General features: G+C 64.4%; 1 protein-coding gene across 4 annotated transcripts in view; it reads left to right on the top strand.

Moving 5' to 3' along the window:
* Nucleotides 1-12,589, top strand: part of TMEM266 (transmembrane protein 266) — an 89,423-nt gene that overhangs the window by 48,789 nt on the left and 28,045 nt on the right. For all 4 annotated transcript variants that reach the window (XM_077882055.1, XM_077882057.1, XM_077882056.1 and 1 more), the window contains one exon: nucleotides 1,324-1,512. In XM_077882055.1, the coding sequence (XP_077738181.1) occupies nucleotides 1,324-1,512 (189 nt within the window). The remainder of the gene's footprint in view (nucleotides 1-1,323; nucleotides 1,513-12,589) is intronic.

Genomic DNA, 12,589 nt, shown 5'->3' with positions numbered 1-12,589 from the left:
TCCACAAAGTGGGAATCGCGAGGAGATTTAGGAATCACGGGAGGGCTTCTGAGAGCAGGGGCGGAGGTCTCAAGGGAGGAGCCCTGTGGGTGCCCAAACCCGCGGTCCCGTGGACGGCTTCCTCCCGCCGCACACGCCAGGCCGCGGCCAGCTGCTGCCCTCCGGCCCGACCCGCTCCCCCTGCCCCCCGCGGCTGCCTCGAGGCACCTGCCCTCTGCCCTGCGCCCTCGCCCTGCCCCGGGTGAGGCCCGCGGACCTACAGGAGGAACTGACCCCCTTGATCCCAACAAACCCCAGAACTGAACCCAGAAGTGAGGCTGGAGGGTCCTACTCTCCCCTCTGACAGAAGGAGCTCTGCAGGGCCACGGGGCAGAGGGGGGCGGAGAACGGGGCCTCCATGCCCCCCGAGGGGGACCTCGTGTCCTCCTGCCGAGATGACCACGCAACCGGAGGTGGTGCTGGGCTGCTATGACCTTGGGGGGGAAACAGCACGGAAGGCAGGAGGGCAGAAGGACGTGTCCCCGCGCCCGGAGCCGCATCCTCTTAGTCTCAGAAACTCCCCCCCGGCCCTGTGAAACCACCTTCTTCTCAGGCCGAGCTCCTCCAGCACCGTGTCTCCCACCATATCAGATGATAGGGTGACAATGGGTGGCCCTGACGAAGCCTCTGTTTCACCTCCTCGTGTTTCAACTGGAGAAACTGAGGCTTCTCCGTGTCCCTGTGCCCCAGTGACAAAGGAGGAGACCGAAAACTCTGCAGAAGTTTCACCAAGTGCCCCCATCCCCTACTGGCAGCCCTTAAAGGCTGGGAGATGTAGTAGGACCAGCTCACGTAGGAAGCGAGTAGCACCCGGCTTGGTCAGCTAAGCGTCTGACTCTTGGGCCTCGGCTCAGGTCATGGTGTCAGGGTCCTGGGGTCGAGCCCCGCTTGGAGCTCCTGCTCAGCGGCAGTCGGCTTCCCCTCCCCTCTGCCCTCTCCCACGCTCACTTGCTCTAAAATAAATAAGTCAATCCTTAAAAAAAAAAAAAAAAAGAATATATTACTCCAATATAAAGTCTAGGGGCCCCAATCCTACGGGGTATTTCCACCCGAGTCTTCCGCCCGCCTCATAAGGATCCCACCCTGTAGCTCCTATTTGCAGATCTGCCTCCTGCCTGCGCTGTCCCGACCGGCGGGGGACACCAGGCTGCAGGCCGGCCCCTCGGGCTCCCCGCGCCCTCCGCCGGCGCAGCATGGATCCGGATGCCCCTTCCTCCCTCGGGGCACAGAGACCTGCTTTGTCCCTGGGGACTGACTGCCCTGTGGTCCTCGTCCCCAACGCAGGCCTGCCATAGAAGGAGGAATTTCCGAGGTCGAGATCATCTCCCAACAAGTAGACGAGGACACCAAGAGCATTGCTCCCGTGCAGCTGCTGAACTTTGCCTCTCGTGACCTGCCCCTGGCTGCCGTCGACCTCTCCACGGCGGGCTCGCAGCTCCTGTCAAATCTGGACGAGGATTACCAAAGAGAAGGGTAGGTGCCAGGACGGTTGAGTAGCCGAGGAGGCCTTTGCGTCACCCCCCCGCCCCGGGGTTTCCGTGGGCACCTCCAGGGAGGCGGCACGGGGATTGCAGACCAGGAGCTCACAGCAGCCACCCAGGCGTCGCTTCCCCGGGAAGACAGTCCGGGCACTGCTGGTGCCGCTAGACAGCCTATGACATGACCTTTGCTTGGGACTCAGGGATTCATGAAATGGTTTTAGGACCGAATTGCTCCTTAGTGGCCCTTCCAGCCTCCTCTCTGTGCACCGGAGAGTCGGTGCACCCCCCCCTGCCCCCGCCCATTGCTCTTAGAGAATCATGAGCGTCGGCCGGGACCCTCGGAGCCCTGTCTGGGCCACTCTTCTTTCTCAGGTTGTCTGCGCGGATTTTGGAACGTGCTGGCTGCTTTGAGTGTAAAAACGAAGGCTCGTTGGGTCACCTTAGAAGCAGATGAGCAGGCTCAGCTACAGTTAGATTTTGCAGAGCTCGGATTTCCTGTGCTTGTTTCCCGAAGGGGCCCTCCCGCTTCCCGGGGGAACCTTCCCAGCAATTGTGACACCCCGCAGCTTTTGCCAAAACTGCACCTGACAGGCTTTCGCTGGAAATGAGACGTTCTCTAGGCATCGGGCGCGCGTAGTCGAGTCAGCAGGAGGGCACCGTGGGGAGAGGACGGGCAAGCAGCTGGGAGGGAGCGAAGGGCTGCAGGGCGGGGAGGACGCAGACCTGGGCGCCGAGCGGACCCGCAGGGCGGTCTCTGGATCCCCAGATCCTGGAGGCCCCAGGCCAGGGCTGGCTTCGCCCCCCGCCCCCTGCCGGCTCCGCGGGGGCAGAGGGAGGCCTGCTTCATCGTTCTGCTTGCTCCTGATTAGAGCCCTGCAAGCTCTCTTCTGATTAAGGAGAATACAGATGAGGCGCCTGCAAGGCAGAGAGGCTCTTGGTTTGATTGGAGTCTCCAGGTGCGCCCTGGACGGCTGCTCCTGTTGCGTAAATAGGGAGCAGCCAGGGAGGGGATCCGCCTGGCTGCCGGAGGTCTCGCTCAGGAGCTCCGGTGGAGGCCAGAGGGCTTCCTGGAGGAAGAGGAAGCGAAACGAAAGCACGCTGCGGAGGGGACAGGCCTCTCTTCACAAGGCTCCTTGGCTTTTGCTGCAGGCATTTCCTGGGGTTTTCCCAGAATTTCCTACCTGCCCTTTTCCGAAACGCCGCAAAACAGCACCATTGCAGGTCGGGTCAGCCTCAGGTGTGACACGCGTGTCCCCCCTCCCGGAACCTCCCGGAACCCCACGTTGCACTGTTAACAGAACTCAGCTGAGTAACCAGGAAGCTCCAATCGGCACCGCTCGGCGGTTCCCGGTTCACGAGGCCGGTGGCTCCCACCCCGCAGGCGGCGAGGAGCTCTGGGGAGCTGTGCAAGAGGAGGGCGTCCGAGGGAAGCAGAGGCGGGTGGAGAAAGCTGATGGGGCGGGCGCCGACTGCTCAGGGAGGGTCGCCCAGCGGGTGCTGGCCGGGCGGGGCCTCACACTGACCGGCCAGGGGCCGTCACCCGGGCTCTTGGGCCTCGTTGCCCGCGGGGCCTGCAAAGGCGACTCCGTCGGGGGCTTGGTACCAGTTTCTCAAAACGGTGCAAGGAGATGTCCTGCAGAGACGGGAGGTCTGGTCTGTAGGAAGTGAAGAGGCCTCAGGGCCCCCGGCTGGGCCCTACGTGGCCGCTCACGTCTCTCGAACTCCGTGCTAGTCCAGTGCGTTCACGTCACCCAGAACCTGAAGATGCTAGAGCGGAAGGGGCCGTAGAAGGCGTCTGTTCTGGGTGTCCCGGCCCTGCAGAGCCCAGAGGGCGCGAGCAGCCTGCCCGGGTCACACGGCAGCAGCGTGGAGCCGAGCCTGCCCTCCTGGCTGCCGGAGCCGACCGGGACACGGGCTTGCTGCTCGTGCACGGCTGTGACCGCGGCTGCGTGCCTCGCACGCGGGCTACGCCGTCGGGTGCCTGCAACGTGCCGGGGTGCTCCTCAGTCCGCCTTCCCTTTTGCCCTGTGAAGAAGGGGCCGGCGCGGGGATGTGCGTGAGCCCCCGGGCGTGGGGAAGAGGCTGTCTCCATCAGGCTCCCTGACCTTCCCGAGGGCCCTTCGTCGGCCCGTGTGCAGAGCCCAGACTGAGCTCTCCGCTGCCCGGCTGCACCCAGGCTGCACCCAGGCAGCACCCAGGCTGCAGAGGCTTAGGCGGGACAGTCAGCTCACCGCTGCAGCAGGAGCCCCCTCCCCTGGCTGGTGCCTTAGCCACCCCACGGCTCTGGGACGCGGAGTCCATCCTCACGGTGCCGGCGGGCGTGGTGGCTGGCGAAGACTGGGTGACGGGTGGCCTCTCCTCATTCCGTGTAGGTAGAGGAGAACGTGCGCTCCGGACTCTTCCTCCTCCTGTGGGGCCACCACTCCCACCCTGAGGGCCGCACCCTGACCTCACCGGACCCTAATCACCCCAGAGGCCCCACCGTCATACAACACGTTGAGGGGTTAGGGCTTCCTCGTAAGACTGGCGGGGAGGGGACACACATTCGACCCCTGGCAGCCCGTCCCCAGACCCAAGGTCTCCGCTCTCCGCTCGCCTCTCGGCTCGGCCCGACAGCGTCCCTCGGGGCCCGGGCTGGCCGTCACTCTGGCCCGGGCTGGTCGTCTCCGATTGCTTCCGTTGCCCTCAAGTCCCCGTTGCCTTCAACAATGACCTCCTCCCTCCCTCCTCAGAAAGTAGAAGCTGCCCCGTGGGGCTGCACCCGCCCCGCTCCTTCTGGGGCGCCCGGCCTGAGCCCCGACCCCGGCCCTCCCACCTTCTGCGGGATGAATGTGGCTCTGCGGTTCCGTCCTCATGGGACTTGCCCCAGCTGCGCGTCCCCGTCGCTGCCCGCCCGTCCCCTCCGTGTGGCCAGACCCTGAGGGTCCCCCTCCGAGTGCCGTGGAGCAAGTGCACACGCTGCGGCCCCCGTACTGCGCCCCCCGACTCTCCGGGGCCGCCGGCTCTTATCCAGCTACCCTGACCCCTCGCAGGGACCCCAAACACTCGGAGCCCTGGCAAGAATCGGACGGAGTAACCTGCCCCTCCCCTGCGCTGGCGGCTTATTTGCCTCGTCTCCCTGCGGGTCGTCACTACAAACGGTGACAGCTCAGGCCCAGCTGAGCAGCCGCCGCGAGGCCTCCAGAAGCTCCGTCTCAAACCCAAACCTGAAGCCGAGCTGTCTTTTCCCCAGAGGGATTTCTGTAGCCCCCGTCAGTGGGCCTGTACCCAGCGGCCCGGCCTCCCGACCCGTTACCCCCGGATGAGACGCGCCCGTGCTGTGGCTCATTTATGGGGACCCTGAGCCTGCTCGCTGCCCGGAGAGAGCCGCTGGCTTCCGGGGCGCCGAGCTCCGTGGAGCCGCCCATCAGGCGGGGTCTGCACCGGGAGGGCGTCCCCCTCCCCCCACCCCCCCTCCGCTCTGGCCCCTTCCCATCCGTGCCCGCTGCCCGTCATGGAAGTGCTCGCACCCAGCCCAGCCTTCAGGAAGCACGAGGCCGCGGGCACCCGTGGGGGTGGGCTCTGCGCCTCCGCACCGTCCGCAGGCTGTGCTGCCTGTCAGCGAGCCCCGAAGTGGCTGTGCTTCGGGCCACGGCCCCGGTCCCGGCTGCGTCTGGCCCTCCCTCCACCCCCGGGGGTCCCGGCTGCCCGGCATCTGCCCTGCAGCTCACGCCACTGCTGTCACCACCCTTCGCCCCGAAGCAGGGACACTGCACAGTCCTGCACGTCTGTCCACAAACGCGAACGCCCAGACCCTGAACACTCGCGCGGCCGTGGACCGTCCGGGGACGGGAAGAAGGGGAAGTGGGGTGTGCGCCCCGGCCGGGGCGGCCCCGCGATGACCCGAGGGACGGGCCGATCCTCTGCTCTCCCCCCTCAGGCTTGCCGTCTCCCAAGCCCAGAAACCTCCTGCCGCCTTGACATCTCTCTCTTCCACCCTCGTCACAGAGGGTGGGGACTGCCGTGCGACACGCCCCGCCCAGACCCCCGTAATGAGGACCCGCTTCGCTCGTGCAACGTGGAGCACAGACCCAGCGGCTTCCAGGGGGGCCGAGAGGCTAAACGTCGCGAGCAAGGAGCACGCCGCTCCCCCTGCCCACGCCCGCCGCCGGCGTCGGCCTCACCCTCGCGCTGGATGAGGATGAAGTTTCCTTGGGGCTGAGAGGGGGCCGCCCGCCTCACCCCTGTCGGTCGGGGAGAATGACTCCCCGTTAGTCCCTTTTACGAGCAACAGAGAAGCTTCCCGGAAGCCTTCACCTGCCCCCTGCAGTGGCTTGGACCTTGGCTGGGACCGGGTCCTAAGGGATTTGGAGACCGCGGCGGCCAATCAGACCCGCGGCTCTTCCCCGGGGGGCAGCTGGAGAGTCACCCCCAGGCCCGCGTCTTCACGGGAGCCCGGTCTCCCTCCTTCGTGACCTTTCCTCCAGAATTAGGTCTTCTCTGCAGCTGTCCTCGTCACCACGTGGGGATGACCTAGGAACACGCCGCCTCCCTCGACGGCCTCCCTCGACGGCTGGTCCCACCGGCTGTTCCGCTCGATTCTTGGACTCGGATGCAGTCCGACTTCGCTGGCCGTCCTGGGGTCCGTGTGTTTGCACGTGACCAGAGCCCCTTCTGCCTGGTTCTCGTCGTCGGGCATTGGACGTCGTCCCGTCCAGCGGTGGGGAAGTGAGGCCCAGAGCTGCTGCCCAGCGAGCCAACCGTCCATCCTTGGAGGAGCGAACGAGTGTTGGGGGGCTCGTGGCGCGGCCCGGAGCTTGCCCCTCTCCTAACCAGCTCCATTGCACTGAAGGCCTGGTTGGGCTGCAGCGTCTGGGCTGGACCAGGGGCCACAAGAGGAAATTCCGAGAAGTCGGGAGCCTCCACCCTGGGGCGATCATGGTGACAGTGTCGAGGGAGGCAACCCAAGGAGGGTGTCGTTCACCCCCTTCTTACAGAGGAGACTCCGTGGCCACAAAGAGAGACAGAGTTCCCCATCTTTTTGGTGGAAAGAGGGGGACAGAGAGGGTCCTGGTGGGATGGTCTTTGTCAAAAAATATAAAAATAAAGAAATGAAAGACATCCAGCCTTTTGTAATTATGCTTTTTGGGTTCTGAAAGGTCTAACCTGCGAGGTCAGGGCCGGGCCGCGGGGCGACGGAAGCTTGGAGGAAGGACGGGAGACGGAAAGGGGGTTCGCTGCTTAAAGATGGTGCTGGCGGCGCATTTCCGCCAGAACTTCACAGTCAGAGGATAAAGGTGTGATAGGAGCCCAGGAATGGGTATTTAGAGGTCAGGCCGCGGGGACAGGTCCAATATAGCAACATCTTTACGTGAGGACGACGCTGATTTTAGATGCACCAGCAAAGGCTGGAGGCGGAGAAGGGGGACGGGAGGCACCTTAAAGCAAAGCCCCTCCCTCCACCGTGTAGCTCAAGGGCCACCTCCTCCAGAAAGTGTTGTGTGGCCCCCCGCCCCGCCCGGGTAAAGCCTCACTTCCGCGCACCCCCTTGATCTCAGCACTCGGGACCCCGAGTTCGAGTCCTCCGCTCACCAGTCTGCTTGCGGTTCCGGATCGTGCGCGTCCTCAGGCCTGACGGATCCCTTGAGCCTGGAACAGAGAGGGCGCCCGTGCAGGCGAGGAAGGAGCTGAGCGGACGGACGGACGGATGGACGGGACTGTGTTAAGGGTGAGGAGACGGGGCGGCCCGTTCTGTTTGGGGAGAACTGGATGAGCCACAGGGAGGGACCAGGTTGCTCTCAGGGAACGAGGCCGCGGTTTGTAGCTGGCTCACCTCCGAGCACCCCTGCTAATTCCACGTCTCCCTCCTCCACGAAGCCATCCCCCCCAAAATAAATCAGATCTGCCTCAGAACATGCCAGCTTCAGTCTCAGTGTCCTTTGAGAAGAAGGAAAAGCCTTTTGGGGTTCAGGTTAAAAGGCGGGTGCATCCCTGCCACGCCCGTGCGAGTGCGGCCTAGCGGTTCTGGTCTTCGCTTGGCTGGCAAAGTCTTTTGCGTCGTTTTTTCCCCCAAGAGAGGAACATTCAAAAGGGGCATCATTCACCCGCTTTCCTGGTGTCCGTACGATGCGTCTGCCCTTGAACGGCCCTCCCCTGGCCCCCGGCTGCACCCGCAGCTCCCCGTCCCAGGGACCCTCCCGGCGGGCTCTGGGTGCGCCAGCCAGGCAGTACGGCTTTCATTAAGACAAAAGAAATTTCCTGGGAAGCACAGATTGACTTCTTCCCTGTAGCCCGAGAATCTCAAAGATCTTTCCTGTGGGTAAAAAAGTAAGTTCACGGATTCATTCTTTCTCAGCCCAACAGCCGCCCCCCCTCCCTGGGGTGCAGCCCGAACGCAAGGGGTGAGCCCTGCGTGGGCAGTGGGTGGAATTGGGGGCGGGGGGGTCTGTGCCCGGGCTCCCAGGACTGGCAGGCCCACAGCCCGGGAGCTGGGCGACGCGGGCTGTGGCAGGTGAGGGGACGCTCCTTCGCCAGGCATCCCAGGGCGCGGCAGGTACAGGAGGCTCACGCAGCAGGTGCAAGGGGTTCGCACGGCAGCTGTGAGGGGGCTTGCAGGGCAGGTGCAAGGGGTAGGCTCGGCAGGTGCCAGGGGGCTCGCCCGGCATGTGTGCTCGTGCGGGAGGTGCAAGGGGTTCGTGCAGCAGGTGCAGGGGGCTTGCCTGGCAGGTGCAGGGGGGGCTCGAGCAGCAGGTGCCAGGGGTATCAGGCCCGTGGCCATCCTGACAGCAGAGGACCTGTGAGGTGGGCCTCGGCCTCGCAGCCACGGTCCAAGGCACCGTCCCCCCATGTCAGGTGGCTCTCGTGTTGCCCCTGCTGATGCCCACCCCGGCCTCGGCCCAGCGCAGGAGCAGCCCGTCCACGCTGTGTCTGCCCTTGTGCCCCCCGGGGAAGGGGACTCGCCTGGTGGTCCGCCTGCCACACCCCGCGTGTTCCCCACAGTTGACCATCCCCAGGATGCAAGAGGCCGGAGGTGCTGGGACAAGCGGGTGGGAGGCTCGCTGATGCTCCCCCCTCCCTCGGGCAGTAGGGCCAACCTGTGGCTCCAACTGCAGCCCCGAAGCTGCCAGTGTGGAAACCAGCCTCTTTGGATCCCCCGAGTGGCCGCCAGGGTCATCCCTCCCCTCCGAGCTGAGGGTTCCCGCTTCGCGAAGTGGATTGCTGTGCTGGTATCTCTGGTCTGCACTGCCTGGCCTGCCTCCTGGGGCTCGGTGCAGGGACCAGGAGGCCACCCCACCACGCTTTCCCTGTGCCTCTGGTTCTCCCCGGCGGAGGAAGAAGCCCCGCCAACCCTTTTACGTATTTAGCAAAAGGATGGCCCGTGGTTCCCACAAAGAGATATTTGCCTCTTTGGAGAACTCCCGTGCATGTGAGCCCGTTTCCCTCTCCTGCTTTTTTTTTTTTTTTCCGATTTGTTTTGCTTTCAGAGTGGCCTGGACTAGGAGCTCACTGCTGGCTCAGAGTTCATTTACAAGAGCTCAGGCTCCGTGAGGATGGAGGCCCTGGGCACTCTGTGTGCTCATCACCTAATACAGTGCCTGGCATTTAGCGGCCGCGGAATGACCGTGGCTGGAATGGAACGAACGTTGAGATTTTTCGTATTTAGTTCATTACTCCGTTTTCTAGCACCCACATACCTAACTCACCTTCGTGTAGACGGTACGGGGGGCCTGCAGTACGCCCCATGTTACTTGTGTTACTTTCCATATTTCAGAACGACGACCCTGCAGAGGTGGATAATACCCCTATTTTGGAGATTAGGAAATTAGGCTCAAAGATTATACTCAGAGCTCAGTCAGCCGTGGGAGTGTGATTTGCAGACTCTAGTTGCCGCCCGAGCCCAACCGGATGGAAAAGTCTGGCTTTCCCCACCGTTCGTAAACAGAGAAAAAAAAAAAAAAATAGAAGGAACTGCCTTACCGGACGGGATGAGCAGTGGGTGTTATTCTGTATGTTGCCAAATTGAACACCGATAAAAATTAAATTTATTATTAAAAAAAAAGAAAGAAGGAAAAACGACTAGATGAGTGAATATTTGTAAAGTGCTCAGGAAACTCCTCTGTTTGATCATAAGTGCTGTATAAGTGTTTGTTAAATCAATGAAAGTAAAGCCTAGATCGATGCCGGAGTTGGATTGAAGTCAGCCTCGTGGCTTTCGCTCACGGCGTTTTAACCATCTGGGACAAACGCAGTCAAGAAAAGCAAAGCGAGGCCATGGGCTGTTCTGCTGGCTGTTGACACCCCCCCCACCCCCGCCCCAAGGGTGCAGGATCCAGGCCACGGTGTTGAGCATCACGGAATTGGAGCACCTGGGGCCACAAGGCCTCAGGATGCCGCCTCCTGGAGTTTGCACCTGGAGCCCAGGCGTGTTCGGTGACCCCTCCGGGCCACTCCCAAGGCCGTGCACCCTCAGGGTGTTGGGCATGGTGGTGTGGCTCTGTGCCTTCTCGGGCCGCACGGGCCACCCAGCCAGCAGGCCTCAGGCTCTGGCCCCACAGTGCCCCTGAGGGCAGCGCTGGGGGCAGGTGGGGAATCCCAGGGCTCGCGCCTTAGTTCCAGCCCCGCTCGAGGCAAGCTTCCCACTCACTCCACCCCCGCCCTCAGCTCCTCTCCCGGGCTTGGTGGGAGGGAACCGCGGTGCAGGCCCCACAGGCCGTCGGGGGCTGCTCTGGAGTCCAGCCTCCAGGACGCCGGGCTCCCCTCCGCCGGGGGCACCTTTCGGGGCAGCTCCGAGGTCTCCACCTTCCGCAGACCGGCCACTGCCCCTTCCCCGGCCGTGCGTATCCCAGCCGCGCCGGCCTGGCAGCCAGGACGCCCGACGGCCCCGGGACCCCCGCCTGCCCGGGAGCAGCGGCCTCCTCCGCCCCGCGCGCTCCCTCGGCTGCGGCCTGCACAGGGGCCCGAAGCCCGGAGGGCTGCCGCGGGGCTCCCCGCCCCCCGCCCCTGAAACGCGGACCGGACGCTGGCCGAAGCCCATTGTCATTTTCTAGAAACTCTTCTGTCAAGCTTTTATCAAGACCCTAAGAATCGGGATCCCTGGGTGGCGCAGCGGTTTGGTGCCTGACTTTGGCCCAGGGCGCGATCCTGGAGACCTGGGATCGAATCCCATGTCGGGCTCCCGGTGCATGGAGCCTGCTTCTCCCTCTGTCTATGTCTCTGCCTCTCTCTCTCTCTGTGACTATCATAAATAAATTAAAAAAATTAAAAAAAAAAAAAAAAAGACCCTAAGAATCATCACAGGAGCAGTGAAGGCACCGGCCGCCCGCCCCGCCCGCCGCAGGCCGTCCCCAAGGCCTCGGGGCTAGAGGAGGTCACTGTCCGAGGACCGCCCACCTCCGGGCCGGGCCATCTGGCTGGGGGGTGGCAGGCGCTGTCCCCCGCTGGCTGGGCCCGGCCCTGACCCTGACCCGACCCCGACCCCGACCTGACCCTGGCCCCGACCCTGAACTAATCCCTACCGTGACCCCGACCCAACCCTGACCCCGACCTGACCCTGACCCAACCCCGACCCCGACCTGACCCTGGCCCCGACCCTGAACTGACCCCTACCGTGACCCCGACCCAACCCTGATCCCGACCTGACCCTGACCCAACCCCGACCCCGACCTGACCCTGGCCCCGACCCTGAACCGACCCCAGCCCTGACTCTGGCCCTGACCCGACCCTGACCCTGACCCCTGCCCGACCCTGGCTCCGACCCAGCCCCAGCCCTGACCTGAACCCGGCCCCACCCTGAACCAACCCCGGCCCTGACCCCGACCCCAACCCCAGCCCCGCCCCAACCCTGACCCCGGCTCCAACCACCCCGACCTGACCCCAACCCTGACCCCAACCCAGGCCCTGACCCCGACCCCGGCCATGGGGATGCCGGGGGGGGGGCCTTGGTCACCCACACTCCGCCCTGAACGGGAAGCCCCGTGTCCTTGCGGCCCAACTGCCGTGGCCCGGTCTCCGGTTGCTTATGTCGCGGCCCTTTGTGCCCGAACAGACTCCTGCCTTGAGCAGCCGCCGCCACACAGGCCGGTCCCCCCGGCTCCTCATGTCACCCGCAGGCCACCCACCCTGACTGTCCCCCAGCCCTGGCGCCTCGCGCAGCCTGTGACCCGCCGCGCTCCCGTCTGTCGCGGGCCCTCCCGGGGGCAGGTGGCGTCCGGCGGCCTGGCTTCCGGATCCCGCGCCTCTGCCTCGGGTTCCCCCCGCACCTCCCGCTCCCCAGGCGGCAGCCCCTGGCCCCGGGCAGCTTCCCTAAGCCGAGGAGATAAGGGGGGCTGTGGGCGGCCGAGGCGGCAGCTGCCGGGCCCTTCCCTCCCACGGAGGCAGATCCACCCGCCGTGGAGCCTCCTGCTTGGAGAGGAGCAGACGGCTTGGTCCCCCCCGGCTTCCCGCGCTCCCGGGGTGGCGGGCACGGACTCAGGCGCCCCGACCCCCCAGGGCTCAGCCCGGCCCCAGGTGGCAGGCGGCAGAGAAGCGGCATCACTTTTAGGGCCACAGATAAAGGACTAGGTTTTCTTAAAAAAAAAAAAAAAATAAGATTTTATTTATTGATTTGAGAGCGAGAGAGATGGCGAGAGAGGGTGACACGGGGGGCAGAGGCAGCCGGAGTAGAGGACGGAGACGGGGCGGGTGGGCGCAGGAGGGTCACGCGTGGGAAGAAGGGCCGCAGGTGCGCTGCGCAGGCAGGAGCGGTCGGCTGAGGAAGGGAGGCCCAAGAGATCTTATAAACCAGAGGGTCTTCGTATGCAGAAGCCACACAGCCCTGAGACGTCAGCCCCCGGGTCCCCCCATCTGCTGGGCCTGAGCCGGGGGGGGGACGTCAGCCCGCGGGTCCCCCTCTGCCGCCCCGACAGACACGCCAGCCCTGCCTGCGGGGCCCTTCCCGCCGCGGCTTCACCGGCTCTGGCTTCTCACCTGTAACTCCGGATTCTCACGCGCCCGTCCGACCAGGCCCCAGCCCCTCACCGGGCCCCTCCGCACCCCCTGCTCCGGATACAGGATTCCCAGTTTAAGTTGAATTTCAGATAAACAATGACTAC

This window comes from Canis aureus, chromosome 32 (genome assembly GCF_053574225.1).
Source record: "Canis aureus isolate CA01 chromosome 32, VMU_Caureus_v.1.0, whole genome shotgun sequence".
In the NCBI taxonomy this organism is placed as follows: Eukaryota; Metazoa; Chordata; class Mammalia; order Carnivora; family Canidae; genus Canis; species Canis aureus.
The sequence above is the reverse complement of the archived record's forward strand: the minus strand, read 5'-3'. Positions and strand labels throughout refer to the sequence as shown.